The sequence below is a fragment of the Siphateles boraxobius genome, unplaced genomic scaffold, assembly GCF_051911475.1.
Source record: "Siphateles boraxobius isolate OS27281-9 unplaced genomic scaffold, OSU_SipBor_1 25, whole genome shotgun sequence".
Lineage (NCBI taxonomy): Eukaryota > Metazoa > Chordata > Actinopteri > Cypriniformes > Leuciscidae > Siphateles > Siphateles boraxobius.
Genome location: NW_027508866.1, coordinates 22,462,973 through 22,478,675, shown reverse-complemented (window position 1 = coordinate 22,478,675; position 15,703 = coordinate 22,462,973). Strand labels below are relative to the sequence as shown.

At 37.5% G+C, this 15,703-nt stretch overlaps 3 protein-coding genes and 1 long non-coding RNA gene across 8 annotated transcripts in view; 2 read left to right on the top strand and 2 right to left on the bottom strand.

The window, feature by feature from the left end:
* The window catches only part of lrp13b (low-density lipoprotein receptor related-protein 13 b), a 37,145-nt gene extending 33,955 nt beyond the window's left edge, over positions 1 to 3,190 (top strand). Inside the window, exons 52-55 of the mRNA XM_077243215.1 lie at positions 487 to 720; positions 1,871 to 2,180; positions 2,269 to 2,383; positions 3,095 to 3,190. Coding sequence (XP_077099330.1) covers positions 487 to 720; positions 1,871 to 2,180; positions 2,269 to 2,383; positions 3,095 to 3,136 — 701 coding nt within the window. The 3' untranslated portion in view covers positions 3,137 to 3,190. The remainder of the gene's footprint in view (positions 1 to 486; positions 721 to 1,870; positions 2,181 to 2,268; positions 2,384 to 3,094) is intronic.
* Positions 1 to 15,703, bottom strand: part of LOC143750294 (uncharacterized) — a 411,790-nt gene that overhangs the window by 246,018 nt on the left and 150,069 nt on the right. The window lies entirely within an intron of this gene.
* LOC143750288 (uncharacterized) lies at positions 4,440 to 11,767 on the top strand. Of its 5 annotated transcripts, none has more exons than XM_077243243.1 (4): positions 4,440 to 4,633; positions 6,616 to 6,917; positions 10,123 to 10,201; positions 10,305 to 10,788. In XM_077243243.1, the coding sequence occupies exons 2-3, from the start codon at positions 6,646 to 6,648 to the stop codon at positions 10,169 to 10,171; spliced, it is 321 nt and encodes a 106-aa protein (XP_077099358.1). In that variant the 5' UTR covers positions 4,440 to 4,633; positions 6,616 to 6,645; the 3' UTR covers positions 10,172 to 10,201; positions 10,305 to 10,788. The 5 variants fall into 5 exon arrangements, with proteins under 5 accessions (XP_077099358.1, XP_077099357.1, XP_077099355.1 ...); XM_077243242.1 differs by lacking the exon at positions 4,440 to 4,633 and adding an exon at positions 4,676 to 4,862 and having other exon boundaries at positions 6,637 to 6,917; XM_077243240.1 differs by lacking the exon at positions 4,440 to 4,633 and adding an exon at positions 4,879 to 5,028 and having other exon boundaries at positions 6,637 to 6,917.
* Positions 12,610 to 15,599, bottom strand: cldn23.1 (claudin 23.1). Its single transcript, XM_077243235.1, has one exon. It carries the CDS (start codon positions 14,309 to 14,311, stop codon positions 13,490 to 13,492), a length of 822 nt encoding a protein of 273 aa, XP_077099350.1. The 5' UTR covers positions 14,312 to 15,599; the 3' UTR covers positions 12,610 to 13,489.

Below are 15,703 nucleotides of genomic sequence, written 5' to 3'. Positions count from 1 at the left end.
AGGCCAAATTGAGTACACAATGAGGTGTTAAAAAAAAAACTGACAAAAACAGTAATCCCACAATGCAGTTTTATTTAATCCAATTTTATTTATATTTACACATGTGTGTAAATTTTTTAATCATTTATCTGATTTTATCTTTTACATTAACTGATTTTACTTTATGTACTATTTTTTTATTTATCTTTTCTGTTCTTTATCATTTATTAGATTTTATATTTAAATTTTTCCTTATTAAAACAAATACATTTATCTCTACATTTAGATTTATGTTTGTGTAACTTTGTCTACATTTTTTCTTTTAGATTTAATTTTTTTCTTATGCATTTATCTGGTTTATAAATAAGAAATGATATTGTCTATTTTACATTTTGTTTTTCAGTAAGTCAGCTAGTGTTTCAGTCTGGACACTACAGTACTGTATGAGCTGTAACCCTCCCTAAAGTCAGTCATGTGACATCTGGTTTTGTCTTTTCAACCCACCAGGAACCAATGCTTGCTCTGAGAGCAACGGGGGCTGCAGTCACCTGTGCCTGCCGTATCCCGGTGGACGCTCGTGCCGCTGTGCGCAGGACTACCTTTCTGTGAACAAGACTAAATGTGTTTCCAACCTCAAGTGCCCCGTTGGCAGTAAAGCCTGCCAGGACGGCCTCAAGTGTGTTCCTGTGTCCAAGTTCTGCGACCAGGTCCCAGACTGTCAGGACCGATCGGATGAGGACTGTGAGTTATTCTAAATTACATCATACATGTATATCTATCTCACATTAGTCCCCGTTTCCTGGGGACAGTCCTGATTTTTGACACCCAAAAATACATTGACCAAAAGTACATAAGACCGTCTTCATGTCATATGAATTCACCTGTCAGTTTTCACCAAACTTGAACTTTGGAGCGCAGCCATGTAATTGCTTTCAAATAAAATATTACTGATATTAAGATAATTTACTGCGGTGCACATACGAGAACTGTATCAACGGTATTACATCAGTTAGCTGAGCAATGTTGAATATATATATATATATATATATATATATTATATTACACATTATATTATTTATATATATATATATTATAATGTGAATCACTGATGTATATTAAAGGTTGTACAACAAATCTTGTTCCATCCTTTATCTGTCGTTCTCACTACTTTGAGTAAAGACAATCAGCATTAATACAGTTTTAGGTAATGGTGGCCCACAGCTGATCAGCAGAAGTAGTTCAGTAAGAAATTATTCTGGTTAGCCGGAAACTTGCACAATGTAAAACACAAAACTATTGAACACCCGGTAGAAAGTGCATCAATACCTACATCAATAGTTCTTCATACTTTCAGGTTGTGATTGAGGAACAAGTGGATACTGTCCCATCTTCAATGGATAAGCATTTTGTTAATCCCATTTTGACCATACGGAGATTTGAGAATCAATCGTCAAAAGATTATACTGCTATTGCACCGCTGTGGTCATTTTAACCACAGCTTTTGCAAAGGATGAGGATGTGAAGAGTCAAATTCTGTTGGCAAACTCTTCCAGAGTCTTCTCGACATGTACACAAACCAGCTGCAGTTTGAGCATCAAAGTAGACGTAGTTCACAGGCAGCCAATGAAGACCATAGGCCGCCATCATGCAAATGTCACAGTTACACTGGAATTACTGACGGCGGGGCAGCGTCTATTCTTTCTTTTGGGAGATAAATAACTTTATTTGTGCACTTTTGACTTTCATTCACAGAAAGCTATATTAAACACTGCATGAGAGGGAATATTTGAATAAGCATAATTATAGTTTAGTGGGCATTTGTCATCTTGTAGTCCAACATTTTAAAACTAGTATTAATGTTCAACTCACACAATCTCCTGCTTGTTGACAGGTGACCTTGTGAAAACCAAACCAGGTGTCAAATCCAAATCTGGGCTTTTCTCTCTGGGCTCTGCTGTGGGACGGTCTCCGTCTCGAGACGATGAGGGTGTGGATCAGGATCTGGACGGCCCGTCGTGTGAGGAGCGCTGCGGGAGTCACGGGACGTGTTTGAGTGTTAAGGGAGAGCCGGTGTGTGAGTGTGAGGAGGGCTACAGCGGGGATCTGTGTCAGAACACTAACTCCAGCTCCACCGGCCTCGCTCTCTCACTCAGCTTTCTCTTCGGTGGAGCTCTGCTGGCCGCCATCATCCTCAGGAGGAGGTTCACACTTCTAATATAGTAGATGCATCTCTTCTGAGCCACACACTTGGATTTCATACTATCCCAATATGATTTTTTTTTTTTGCAGAAGAGCGCAGGCAGCAAGAGAAGAGTCTACTGAAAAAGAGACGCTGGTGACTACTGACATGGAGCACACAACCTACTCTCAAAACTTTGATAATGAGCTGTATGATCCAGAAGAGGTGCGATCATGTTTCTCATTTTATTTATTGTTTTTTAATCTAACAGTCTTCTGTAGCACAGCGTTTTGAAAAACGCTTACATGGCTGTTTTACATACAATGACAGTAACGTTTATGGAGTAATAATTGTCAGTAAAATTAAATATTATATATTGTTTATTTCCACATTTTATTTTTGTGAACTAACATGTACAGTATTTGTGGAAATATGAAAATTCTTCTTGGATCAAGGACTGCCAAGATCAAAATTTGATTAAACTTCACATAAAAACCCAAGTCTTCTGAACCCATTCAATATTTTGTCTGTCGGTCTTTTGTGTTTTTCTGTCTCGGTCTCCCCTGGTCTGTCGGTTTCATTCTTTCTTTACTTTTATTGTATGGAAAAGTATGGAGCCCGGGAAGTCACCTAAAGGAGAAAAGCAAAGTCCTGCAAATAACAAAAACTGTGGCCTCAGATTTGCAGGTCTTGTTTTTAGTTTTTTCTTCTCATGTGACTTCCTACGCTCTGTAGAGAAGACTAGCCTGGACATTCTGCTAAAGTTATAATTTTGTGTTCTGCAAAAAAGTAGTCATTGTTTACTCAGCCTTATGTCATTCCAAACCCAAAGAATGTATAAAAATTGAAAAATTGTATAAGAATTTGAAAAAAATACTAATTGTAATTTGATTCAGAATTTAATCCTATGACTTTCCTTCCCCCTCTTTCCTGTAGGCTCCGATTGCTCCAGTTGTGACCACACCTGTTGTCAGCTAACTTGTTTCTGTTTCTATTTTAAATGTCTAATAAAACAATTGACTTCGCAAGAAATTGGGTGTGGCTTCCTTTCTTATTCCAATAAAAAAGCTTTAACATGAAAAATGGCTGTAGTGCAAATCATTGTCAAATCTAAAGTCAAGAAAAGTGCCTGTGACGTACTGTATATAAACTTACAACTGATGCCAAACTGCAGGAGAAATATTTGCACAGCACTTAAACTTAAGCTTAATCCAATGGGGAGAAACCAAAGAGTCTAGTTTTTTGAAAGTCTTTGTTATTTCTAACTTGAAACTACTTTTAATATGTAAGAAGCAGATGTTTGGAAATTAGTTGATCTGTTCTGTGCTCCATATCGTAGTGCCTCACATACAGTTGTAATATACCCTTATTTTATGGGTGTGTATTTTCATAGCTCAAAGCTTTGAGGGCTTTATTGAATGGTTATTTGAGTTGCCTTTTTATAAATGGTGTTCCTCCTTGGGTTTGAGTCACTTCTGTCTGCTTCAATGCACAACACAAAAGGCTTGTTTGGCTATGCAAAACCAGGCAGCCTTTCAATGCTCTGCTACTCCACCCCATCGTCCTCACTGAAACATGAGCTAGTTTCTGAACAAGACGAAGAGGTTCTCCAGTGTGACTAAGGTCTGAGGGCTCTCTGTATTGGTCAAAGCTTTGTTCTCCCAGCAAAAAAAAAAAAAACTCCACATTGTTTCAGATTGTGGTGTTTGCTTTGTTTTCACTTGTTGTTGGCTCACATAAGATTTGCTCATCATATGATATGCTAAAGTTGAAAGGACCACCATGTCAACTGATTTAATAAATGCTGCAACATGCAAGCGTGTAGGATGTGTATATTGTTGATTAATGGGTGTTTAAATTCTGCATTAAATCTGTGTATTTTCTGTGGAATTCCATACAGAACTCCATGATATAAAATGCTGATTTCAACAGTACAGGTTATTTAATGTTAAGAGTTGAGCTTTCCACACAAATTTAAGTTCCTGTTGGTTTATAATGGAGATTGAAAAAAATAGAGAATTATTAAATCATCATTCGCTTAAAGCAAAGAACCCAATAGAAAGTAGTATTTGTTACTATAATATATTTGTGTTTACGTTAAGATAATTTTAGAAAAGTTGTTTTGTTTTTTTGCGACTCGAACACAACCTGATGTGACTACTTTCGATTATGTGAGAAGAAAGCAGTCTGATTCAACAGATTCGCTTTGAATCGGTTCTACTGAATGAATCGTTCACGATTCGATAACAGTATAGTACTGGACACCAGCCGAGTAAAATCAATGAATTCATATAAATCTGTTCATTTTACATTATTCCAGAGAAATGGTTAAACTTTTTGAGATAATGTTGCCGCAGTATTGTAGTCTCCAACAACAAAAACCGAGTTAATTTTCATATATAACTCTTGATTATTCTTAACGTTTTAAGACTTCGCGACAGTTCTTTCTTTGAATCTTAAACTGATGCAAAAACAGTTGGAATGATTTGACTCCGTGAGTTGATTTTCGGTCTCTTTCTCGCATAAAGCTATCGTTTGACTTAATTTTATTAAGCCATAAAACATATCTTTCACTAAAATACGAATTCAGTCACATTTTGCTTGTCGACCTCACGTGACCTGATGAAGTGCTGTGGATCGCAGGGAGATTAGAGAACGGGACGCGCCTGAATAAGTGATTGTTTAGTGTGTCAGCGCCCGCATGGTACATAGCAACATATGCTACACTGATTTAAATGTTGTCAGACTGTTACTGTACTGTTATCTTCATCTCTGGCCCTTATTTGACCCGAAGTTCACTCCTCCTTGCCCACATCATGGCCCACATGGTAGGCGACCAAACAGGAATCTTGTTTCACCGAGTTAACCAGGTGATGTGGTGAATGGGTGGGTCTCTTCTGTTTGGGAGCATTGCTTTATTCTTCAAGCCGTTCAGCTCCTCTAAAGGATTTCTGTCATTGCTTTCTCTTCCACATTTGTATGCAGTTACACACCTAGAGTTTTGATAGTGTTTTCCACGTTTGACTTGGGAAATGGTGAGTATAGCTATTTGGACACTCTCGCTATAGTGTCTTGGCTTTAACACGCTTCCATTGACACTTTTAAACTGTTTTATAAGCGTGTTTCAGATGTCTTCAAATGTTAATTTGCTTAGAGAATTTGCCTAAAAATAGCTACATCTGCTTCCTGGTAAGTGGTCAAGTTTACACTGAGATCATTTTTTACTTTTGTCTATTTCTAAATAATTAATTTATTAATTAATTTAGTTCGTGTTTTTAATCAGAAAAGAAAGGCTCAAATAAGAATTAAATAAGATCGTCCTGGTTGAACTGGCAAAAAATTGCAATTCCACATTGTAATCTGTTTATGTGTTTAATTGTTTGATCCTTTTAGGGTTGGTGTTAGAAATTCAATTCACAATTATTTAGCATTAATTTGCTAAATTATTTGCTAACTTACTTAGTATCTCAATCCACTGGATCCAACAAAGAAAACTATTACTTTTTCTTGAAACCATGTAGCCTACTTTAAATATATGATTTAAGGGGCAACACAAAGTCCATCTCATGTGACAGAGAGACACATGCAAATGAGAAAAATGTTAAGAAGCTCAACTGTTTTCAGCATTGGTGATGATAATAATAATAAATGTTTTTGAAAAACAAATCATAATGATTTCTGAAGGATCATGTGACACTGAAGACTGGAGTAATTAAAATTTCAGCTTTGATCACAGGAATAAATTACATTGTAAAAGAGTTATTTTAAATTGTAATATATCACATTTCTTATTAATGATCATACATGCAGTAGAAAATTACATTTTCTACTGTATGTATGGTCATTAATAAGAAATTATTTATAAGTATTTTTTCATTGTGTCCTCTCCGTTAATTCAACATATCATTTATCCATAAAGTGGTTAGTTTCACACCTTTTTGTGAAATTATATTTCTATGGGCTTATGATATTACTGATTTCTTCTGATAACATTCGATTAAAGCAGGGATAGGCAACGTCAGTCCTTGAGTGCCGCTGTCCTGCAGAGTTTAGCTCCAACCCTAATCAATATCTTCAGGCTAATCAATGGATTACTAAGGCTACAAGCAGGTGAGGTTTGTTCAGGGTTGGAGCTAAACTCTCAGGACCTACGTTGCCTATCCCTGGATTAGATAGATCCTGAAAAACAACTGGGCGTAGTTGCCTAGAGCAATGTTTCTCAATTCCAACCCTGGAGATCCACCTACCTACATATTTTAATAAAAACGTATGATTCAACTCGTCAGCTTCTTTGTGGGTTGTAATATAGGAAGGCATCTGCGAGGTTAGTCCCGGGGACTGGATTTGAGAAACACTACAACTTTTGTAGGAGGTGGCACATCTTACCCCACTGTCCACAACCCGGTTGCCACTAAGAGATTTTGAGGTGTCTGTGTTCTTGAAACCGATTTATGCAGTTTGTGTGTGTTTGACTCCAGAGCTTGGGTATGTCTGCCCCGTCCACCAGTCCTCTGGATAAAGGTGGAGTGTCTCTGGTTGCATGTGAACATGTCATATGCCAGTATGGTAGATGTGTGCTGGCCAACGGGAAGCCCAGCTGTGAGTGTACGCTGGGATACACGGGAGACTCCTGTGACGAAACCATCAATGAGGCTGTGTCTGTTCCACTCACCGTCGGCGTCCTGGTGATCATCGTCGGCTTCATCGTCCTGTTCTTTGGGATGGCATTTTTCCGACAAAGGCAAAAGGCAAAGAAGAGGTTAGAGACTTTCTATTTCTGTTTATTCATTGATTTTTTTTAATTAATTTATACAAGCCCTGCAGACCTTCTATGACAATTTGAACTTTTTATGGGATGGGGGGGGGGGGGGGGGTTGTGTCACAGAACTGTTTACGTTAATTTAAGACATAACCGACTATTTTTATGTTATTAATCCACACGACAGGCATTTTGACATTATTGTACATCTATCTCACCATTCAAGCGCAATAAGACATGAAAGAGAACTGAATTGATGATCGTGTGCTGTCTTGAGAGGTTTCTCAGCTGTGTGTCAATTCTTTTTCATAGCTTATTGTGCTCAACATCAAGCACATACCTCTCTTTACTCTCTCATTCATGCATGTTTCTTTGTCACTCTCACGTGTTTTTAACTTCAAGTAGTACTGTGCTACATAGATATATTTACATACTGTGAAATTAATGATATAGGAAACTCTCTAACGATGGACACTTTATACCATGTCACGATAGTATATACCGTCATAACGCCAAGCCTTACTATATAGTATAAATCCAACATGAATACAAAGAGAAATGTATATTTTCTAAAAACTCGGTACGTGTATTAACCTGTTAACTTTTTGCGCTTATATAAATATTTTAATAATCATCATAAATTAGGTATCAATCGAAAGCTTAAATAATCAAAACACTGAAAAGCGTTTTGAAATTTGACTTTGGACTTTAAAGTTCCCCTGTGGTGAAAATCAAGCATTTAATCTTGTTTATTTTTCAATTTGGTGTTTTTAATATGAATGTACACATGGTTTGTCTTAAAGCATAAGTCAACACCATTGCTGAGTATTTTCTCCTTAAAACTGCAGTGAACCAAAGACCTTGAAATTGCTGTTGTTTCTGACATCACAAACTTATAACCAATCAGATCATTGTGTGATAGTCAACGAGTGGATCTCTGAGCTGGGCTGCGTTCCAGTCCACTTTTAGACATGCACTTTCTTGCGAACTTCCCTAAGCTCTTCCCCTCGGGGGAATCCCTTTCGCCATTTTGAAGTGCGTTCCCCTTCGTGAAATGGACGAGGGAAGTTTATATGGACAGACCCTCGTTCCCTTGATTTTGAACGAGGGAGCAAGTCTACTTTATATGTACACATCAGGCAGTTCCATATACCACAATGCAGCACGATTGTGACGTCACCGCAGAGCTCGTCTAATCACCACCACCAAAAACAACTCTGATATATTAAAGGAGCAGTATGTAAGATTGTGGCCAAAACTGGTACTGCAATCACTTTCAAATTACTGTAGAGCGGTGTATCCCCTCTGCCTCCTCCCTGACTCGAGGTTGCCAGATAGGCTGCAGGATCTAGCAGGAATGTAGGTACAAGAAGCTTTTTCTGTTAATTATGTTTATGCTTCAAATGAGAGATGTTTTGCAAAGTAATTATATATCGAAAAAATTTACTAATGGCGATTAGCCAAATATAACCGTAAAGATGTACGCTCGTATGTGACAGTACATTGTTAGAACAGTAGCTGTTAGTCTAACTTGTAACGGTAGGTATCTGTCATTAACGTAAGTACAAGCACAAGCCTCTGTCACTGTGAGTAACCGATATCAAAGATACAGCTATTCATTTAGCTGACGCTATAAGTGAAAGCGACCAGCTGTATTTTTTAACTTACCCTGCAGTACACGTCCATAATGCTAAAATATGTGATGTGAAAGATTACATGTCATTCTTTTATTTTTGACTGTAGAACTTGCATGATAAACAATAATGGGCGTGCTAATGTTGTTTTCCTCAGCGTCTCATCATAATGACAGAGAAACCTTTTCAATTCGATGACCCAACTCCATGCGCTAACGTAACGTTACTTTGCACGAACATGCATAACTTTGTTCGACTGTCATGAATATTTGAAATGTCCATTTTACATCAAGTACAAGTTAGCCAAACATAGATGAATCTTACCTGTCCAGATAATCTTCTCCGTTTTCAGCCGTCTCCATCTTTCAAAGGCATCTCCTATATAGATCCTTGTTTTATTTCGGACTTTATCACGAAGTATTTCGGATTCATAACAAGTTTTTTTTTTGGTTTCGCTACGTTAGACTTTTTTTTATCCGATTCCGACACGTTTGTAGTTGCAGCTGTGGTAACTAGCAGAGCTGGCAATCCGGATGCCGCAACACTACTGACTTCGTGATTGGTAGATAGGTGGAGGGTGGCGCATCAGACCAAAACACAACATAACAACATCAACATCAGTTGAGGGCTGCAACTTCACTTTTTAAATGACAATATCCTGGCCGAACTACTGTTGTCAGTAATATGAGTATTTGAAATGAACTTGATTTCTTAATGTCTAGTGACATATCAGGGCCATTTTATGATTAATTGAAATAAATTTCTTACATAGAGCTCCTTTAATTAGATTTTTTTTATATAAAACAACCCAAACACACCTATATACATTTGGATGCTGCATTAAACAAAGTATTAAAGGGAAAAAAATTGAAAATAATAAATCAAGTCATAGCTGATTCCAAGGGATCAAGGGCTTAGGACGTTCCAGTTCACCCCATTGCAATTTCCGCCAGTAGTGGGCACTCGTGCAACGTTAGCAATGACGCACATCCGAGTGAATGAGACAGGGAAGTTAGCGAGTGAAGTGCATGTCAATTTTGGACTGGAATGCAGCCCCAGTGTGAGTGAGTGGAGGCGGGGCTCATTTGCATATTCATAGAACCGCTATACTAAATGAGGCAAGGGTGTAGAGTTACATTCAAGTTATTTTAAGGCATGCAAAAAAAAAAAATGTCAATTTGGTGATCAAATATGAGGGAAAAAATTGACTACAGGGGGCTTTAAAACCTTTCATCTGGCTCCTCCCTCTAGCAGGCAATGTCATGTTTCAAAAATGTATGGCACTGTTTTATAATCAAATCTTTGAAAAAAAACAAATTCAGTGTATTGTTGTCACTTAGTGGCCATTTTTGGTACAGCGCCTTAGCAAAATCTCACAGGAACCTCAGTGTTTGTGATATCAAGTTTAAATTATTGGACACAACTTGATTAGACAAATGCGGCTTTGTATTTATTGCAGTTTTAGAGTCCTCTTTATTTTCCATTTTAATCTGAGTGTCTTCTTTAAAAAGAGAACAATCTTTTAAAGCATTTATGAAGTCTTTAAACTGATTTTACCTCTTTGTCAACAGAAAACAGACCGCTGAAGAATCCCTGATGAGAAATGGAGCGCATATTTAACATGTCTTAATGCAGCGTGCCATAAAACAGGTTTGTCATTCATTCTACATCACAGACAATGACCCAGATGAACTCCGTGGTCACAAAAGTAAACTCGCACTGTTTCTCTCTCTTTGTTTCCCTCTTCAAACAGTACAATCAACGCATAAAGCACTTTTACGTCAAATAAACCAGCTTTCCACCATGACACTTACCTCGCATTGAGATGTGGATGAATATATTCATATGATATTGGTATACATTTGCTCTGCATGCACTCAACATTTAAATGAAAACTATTGCATGTGAAAAACATGAAGTTTGCAACACATTTAGATGATTTCTAAACATGGTTTGGACTGGCCTTCCTGCAGGAAATGTTCCTGTTAAACATGCATTGACTTGTTTCTAAAACCCGCCAGGTATTCCAGTGCGGTTATATTTAGCGCAGGCCTGTCCGGTGAGTTTCACTGACTGAAAGCTAATCAGTTTCATGGACTGATGAGTATCTCTTTCAAACATTTATGGAAAACAGGCACCACAATTTCTATGGGTCTTTGTTTTATTTTTACACAACAGCTCTGCATGAAACCCTTTTTGTACAGTATTTTATATTAAAGATTTTTTTGTTTATATAATTATGACTGTTTGTATTTCAGGCAAACTGAAAGATTGATCCAATGCACTTCAACAATATTTGCTATATAAATGTATATGTATGTGTGTATATATATATATATATGGTGTCGCAATATACCGGTATTAACGATAATCGTGGTATTCAAAGCTTGAAATATCGACATCGTGTTAATTTAGAGTGTGACAATATACCGGTATTGGTGATAACCGCAATGTTTAAAATGAATAGGACTTTTATGATAACATGACACGTATACTCCAGCGCCAGTTGAGGTGGCAGTATTGCACTCGCATCTATCAAATAAGAAGACGCAGCGCGCGCCCGCGCAGCCACTCTGAGAAGAATGTTGTCTGAGCGAGAGAAAGTAAGTTCGCCAGTATGGGAGTTCTTCGACTTCAAAGAAAACACCACATTAAAGGGGTCGCACACCAGACGAGAAGCGCAGAGAATTCTTTAAAATTCGAACACATTATTTTCTAGGAGTTTACACGCACCATAGACAGTAAAAGAACGACACGCATGCACACACCGACTGCACCATTCAGCGTCTGCGCGGCGCCCAGCAATGGGTCGGACTGAGGTAAAGTGTTCAGACTGTAGACTTAGCAATTATTGTATTTAATTGTACAGCACAATCATATCAAAGTAGCCTACAGACATTATCTTAATTTCATAATGTCCTTAAGCAGAACAATATTGCTGGTCATGAACTGAGAAAGTGCGCGTCCGGTGTAGCCTACTTCACGCGGCGCGGCGCAGAGCTACGCTTCTCGTCCGGTGTGCGACCCCCTTAAACCGAATCTGCAGAATGTGTAGCCATCAACCTTTTTACCCATCTCCGTGTCCATCACCCTGGGGATTACGCTATATTACAGAGAGTAAATTGCGATTATTTTACTAGTCATGGAATGGGAAATTCTAACCTGTTAACAGCGGGTTTCTGTTTTCATATGTTTAAATAAAGGGTGATTATTAAATACTCTGTTTTCTTTGCTCGTCTTATTTTCGTATTTTTGTATTTGCACGTGTTTTGTTTTGTTCAAATCTGCATGACTTGCACCGGCGCAACAATAGGTTTAAGAGCTTTTCAGTTATTCAGGAAACATTCAGACAGTGTTTCGCTCCAGTTTGAAACCAGATATACTTCACATGCTTGTCTTACTTCACAAAAAATTGCATTAAAATATTGAGAACACAAGAAGTAAAAAAAGAAAAATTAAATAAACAAAGTAAACATTAATTTGACTGATTTGACATTTTTTCCCCCATGGTTTCTATAGATATCGCGATATATCGATATCGTGAATTACTTTGGCCACAATAACCGTGGTGTGAAAAATCTAACATCGTGACAGCCCTATATATATATATATATATATATATATATATATATATATATATATATATATATATAGCCTATATATATATTCATATATATATATATATATATTCATGAAATAAAATGTATTTTCCATCTGACATCTTTAATAATGTGAATAAATTTTCACATTTAGTTTGCTATATACTTTAGTTTGTTTCGATCTGTTATTAATATGCAGGCAAAAATAAACATCAAGTTTGTTAAATTTTATATTTAGTAGGATAAATTACAAAGGTTGCTCCATATATTTCTATAGCAAGTGTGTTTTTTTCTAAGTTTTGGTTTTACAAAAGTCCAAAGTATATTATCATTAGCACTCTTATTAAAACATCTACAATATAGTTATTCTTTTTAAACAAGTGTTAAAAGGTGTTGCCATATTGATATTAATTTCTTTAGGTGGTCATTTGTATAATAATAATTATTGATACAGCACTGTTTGTTTTTAATAAATAGTACTTTAATACAAAAAATAAAATAAAAATGGTTACAAAGAGATTTAAAATGTTTTATTGCTGTTAGAAAGTACACAAACCTTGAACCCTGAGAAATGGATATATGACATGATCTGATGAGTTCCAGCAAAATAGTCACATTAACACTCTACTTCCTTTATCTGGATGGTTTTATTACCATTCAACATCATTTACACCTTCTTGCTCTTATAAGCATTCTGTTTTTACAGTTAATGATCAATGAGCTTCATTCAGTTATTGTTGTATTATTTCTCATGTTATTTGTGTAACAGGTAAGTTTGTTTTGATGCTTCCAGACTGAAGAATGTAAGTGATCTGCTCACTGCCTTTCATTAAACCGTAACATATTTATTATATATACTTCATGACTGTCCCTGCATTGTTCACATGGCTCATGGGTCACGTGACAGTTCAGACATGACCCACATGCTTGCAGTAAGGATACAACTGAAACAACCAGTATTACTAGTTATACTACATCACAGAAAACTCTGATAACCATTTTCACTAAACTTTTTCCAGCAGCAAAAGAAAAAAATATTGCACAAATAATTTTTCTTAAATCCTTCAGTATTGATGTAATAATATCAATAGGCTAGATTAAGATGCATGAGTAGATTTTAACCCGAATTACAAACCTTCGACATTTTTGGCTATTTTCAAGTCTAAAATTAAAGTCCTCATGTTACTTAACCTGAGAGTGCAACTGGCAAAAGCACGATTGCTTTCTGTTGTAAACATTCAAAAGTACTTGTAAACGCACAAGTGTACGCTTCAGTTGTAGACCGCTAGCACGGCGTTCACAAGTGGTTAACTAATATTCACAGTATGGGCTGATCATTTTACAGATCAGCATCGCAAGGTCTTCCGCTGTAGGATGTGTTGACGATCCCCCTGTCCCGGGGTTTGGCTCTCGGGAAGTCCAGGTCGTCGTCCAGTGACTTCTGCGAGTACGATACGCTGCTTTCACTGGTGTAGCTTCTCGGCACGTTGACCCTGGGCAGAGGCGTTGGTCTGTCCACTTGCCTGGTCACTGGTCTGGTCGCTGCTCTTCCTGTGTTGGTTCCAGGCTTTTCTCCGCGGTTCCGTCCACCGCAGCAGGAGCAGATCCCGATGAACATCACCAAACCGCCGAGGACCTCCATGATACCTCCGATGTAGCCTAAAACAATACAGTATCCCACACGAATGTCATCCGCTCTCAATGGGTCTCTCTTGACCGAGGTGGAGTTGAGGCTGTTGAGAAGATGAGTGTACCAAGCAATGGGAATAATGGTCAGGACTCCGGAGCAGAAGATGAGGAGCCCGCCGACGCTAGCCAGGATCCATCTTGGTCTGTCCCTCCAACATCTGACTCCAGGGGTCGCCACCGCTAGGCCAAGGATGGTCACGATCAATGACGCGATCATCATTCCTTGAGCGATCGGAATGATCTGGTTGTTGAAGTACGTTTGGTCATTGGTGCGTTGGTTGCACTGTTGCGATCTAGACGTTGTGAAGGTATTGCAGATGTCCCAGATTCCTTGCTCCACCACCAGATCCACAGATTGGCCGGCCAGGTTGTTGATGGTGCGCCAATTGGGTGCAACCGTGCTGGTCAGGTTCAGGATCCATCCGCAGGGGGCCAGGACCATGCCGAATATCAAGATCCCTGGAGTACGCATGGTTGAGGGTTGAGCAGCCGTCCCCGTCTAAAGCGAGTCAAGTGTCTCTGGTGCTTAAGAAGAAACACACTGAAACCTGGAGGAGGTGGTTCTCTGAGATTAGCATCTGAAGGGTGTGGTGTCGCAGGCCTGGTTTAAACTCAGACAAAACTGGTTTTTACTGCATGCCATGTTTCAGCTAATACCTGGAATGCCAGTATGCAAGGCCTAGGGGATAAATAGGGTTGACTGGGGCAGTTGTCACAGTGAAAAGCTGTTTACAGTGGTTGTACCTGAGTAACAGTGAGGTTTCAGGTCAGAAGTTAATCTGCATAAACATGTGTTCAGTCGGTGTTGGTTTCAATCAATCAGTTTTCAATCAGTTCAAAATGGGCTTAAAATAGATGTTTTCATATTAGATGTTTTACATTTGTATCTATACACTGTTACAAAGACCACAGACTGCCCAACTAAAGGATACATTCTCATGAAATAGTTTTCATAGACAAAGACACATTATTAAAAGTTATTTATTTTTCATTGGCTCACGTTATAAAATATAGCTGTGAACCATTACCATAATTTGTTTAATTGGATAAATGAAAAAAAAAATTCAGTGTATTTATATTTCTTCTCTTTCTTGTTGTTTTACATGCTGTAACTTAATATAGTTCATTAATTCATTTCTTTTGGCCAAATAACTGTTTAATGTTTATGCATTAAATACATTTTTGTCCCGATTTTCTGTTTCATGATGAGGTTTGTTTAACAACTGCTTGTCATGCTATGACTTTTAATATAAAATATATGCTTATAAATAATGAAAATATTATGTAAGCCAATTTCTGTCACAGGGAATTTTTTTTTTCAAATCACAATTAAATCATATTTATGAGATGGAATGTTGAAATAAAGACATACCAAGTCCAAATTGACTTAAAAAACATGAATGACAGTAAGTCATAATTTCGGCTATCTCATTTTTTTTTTTTACTTGTGAAGTATGTCATAATTTCAATGTCATAATAATTTCAATTTTTTTCTCATAATTATGACTTGAAGTCATAAGACATACTAATTTAATGGCTTAATGTTATATAATTTCTATGTAATGTCATAATTATGACTTCCATAAAATGTCATTTTAGATGTAATTGTCTTCAACGAGCCCAAAAGAGCCTACGTCCCTGCTCTCCTCATCTCTAAGCACGGGCTACCACTCGCTGCTCGCATCAAGTTCAAGGTGTTGTGGCAAAAATTCTGTTAAACATCATCACTGCGTAAGAGACACTCAGAGTCAAATTAATAAAAAGAAAAGTATTTATTCTTGCAAGAATAGGTTCAGTCTAGTACACAGAAGTTACGCTGTGCAAGAGAGTGACACACAACAGGAAGATATGAGACAGCCTTTAT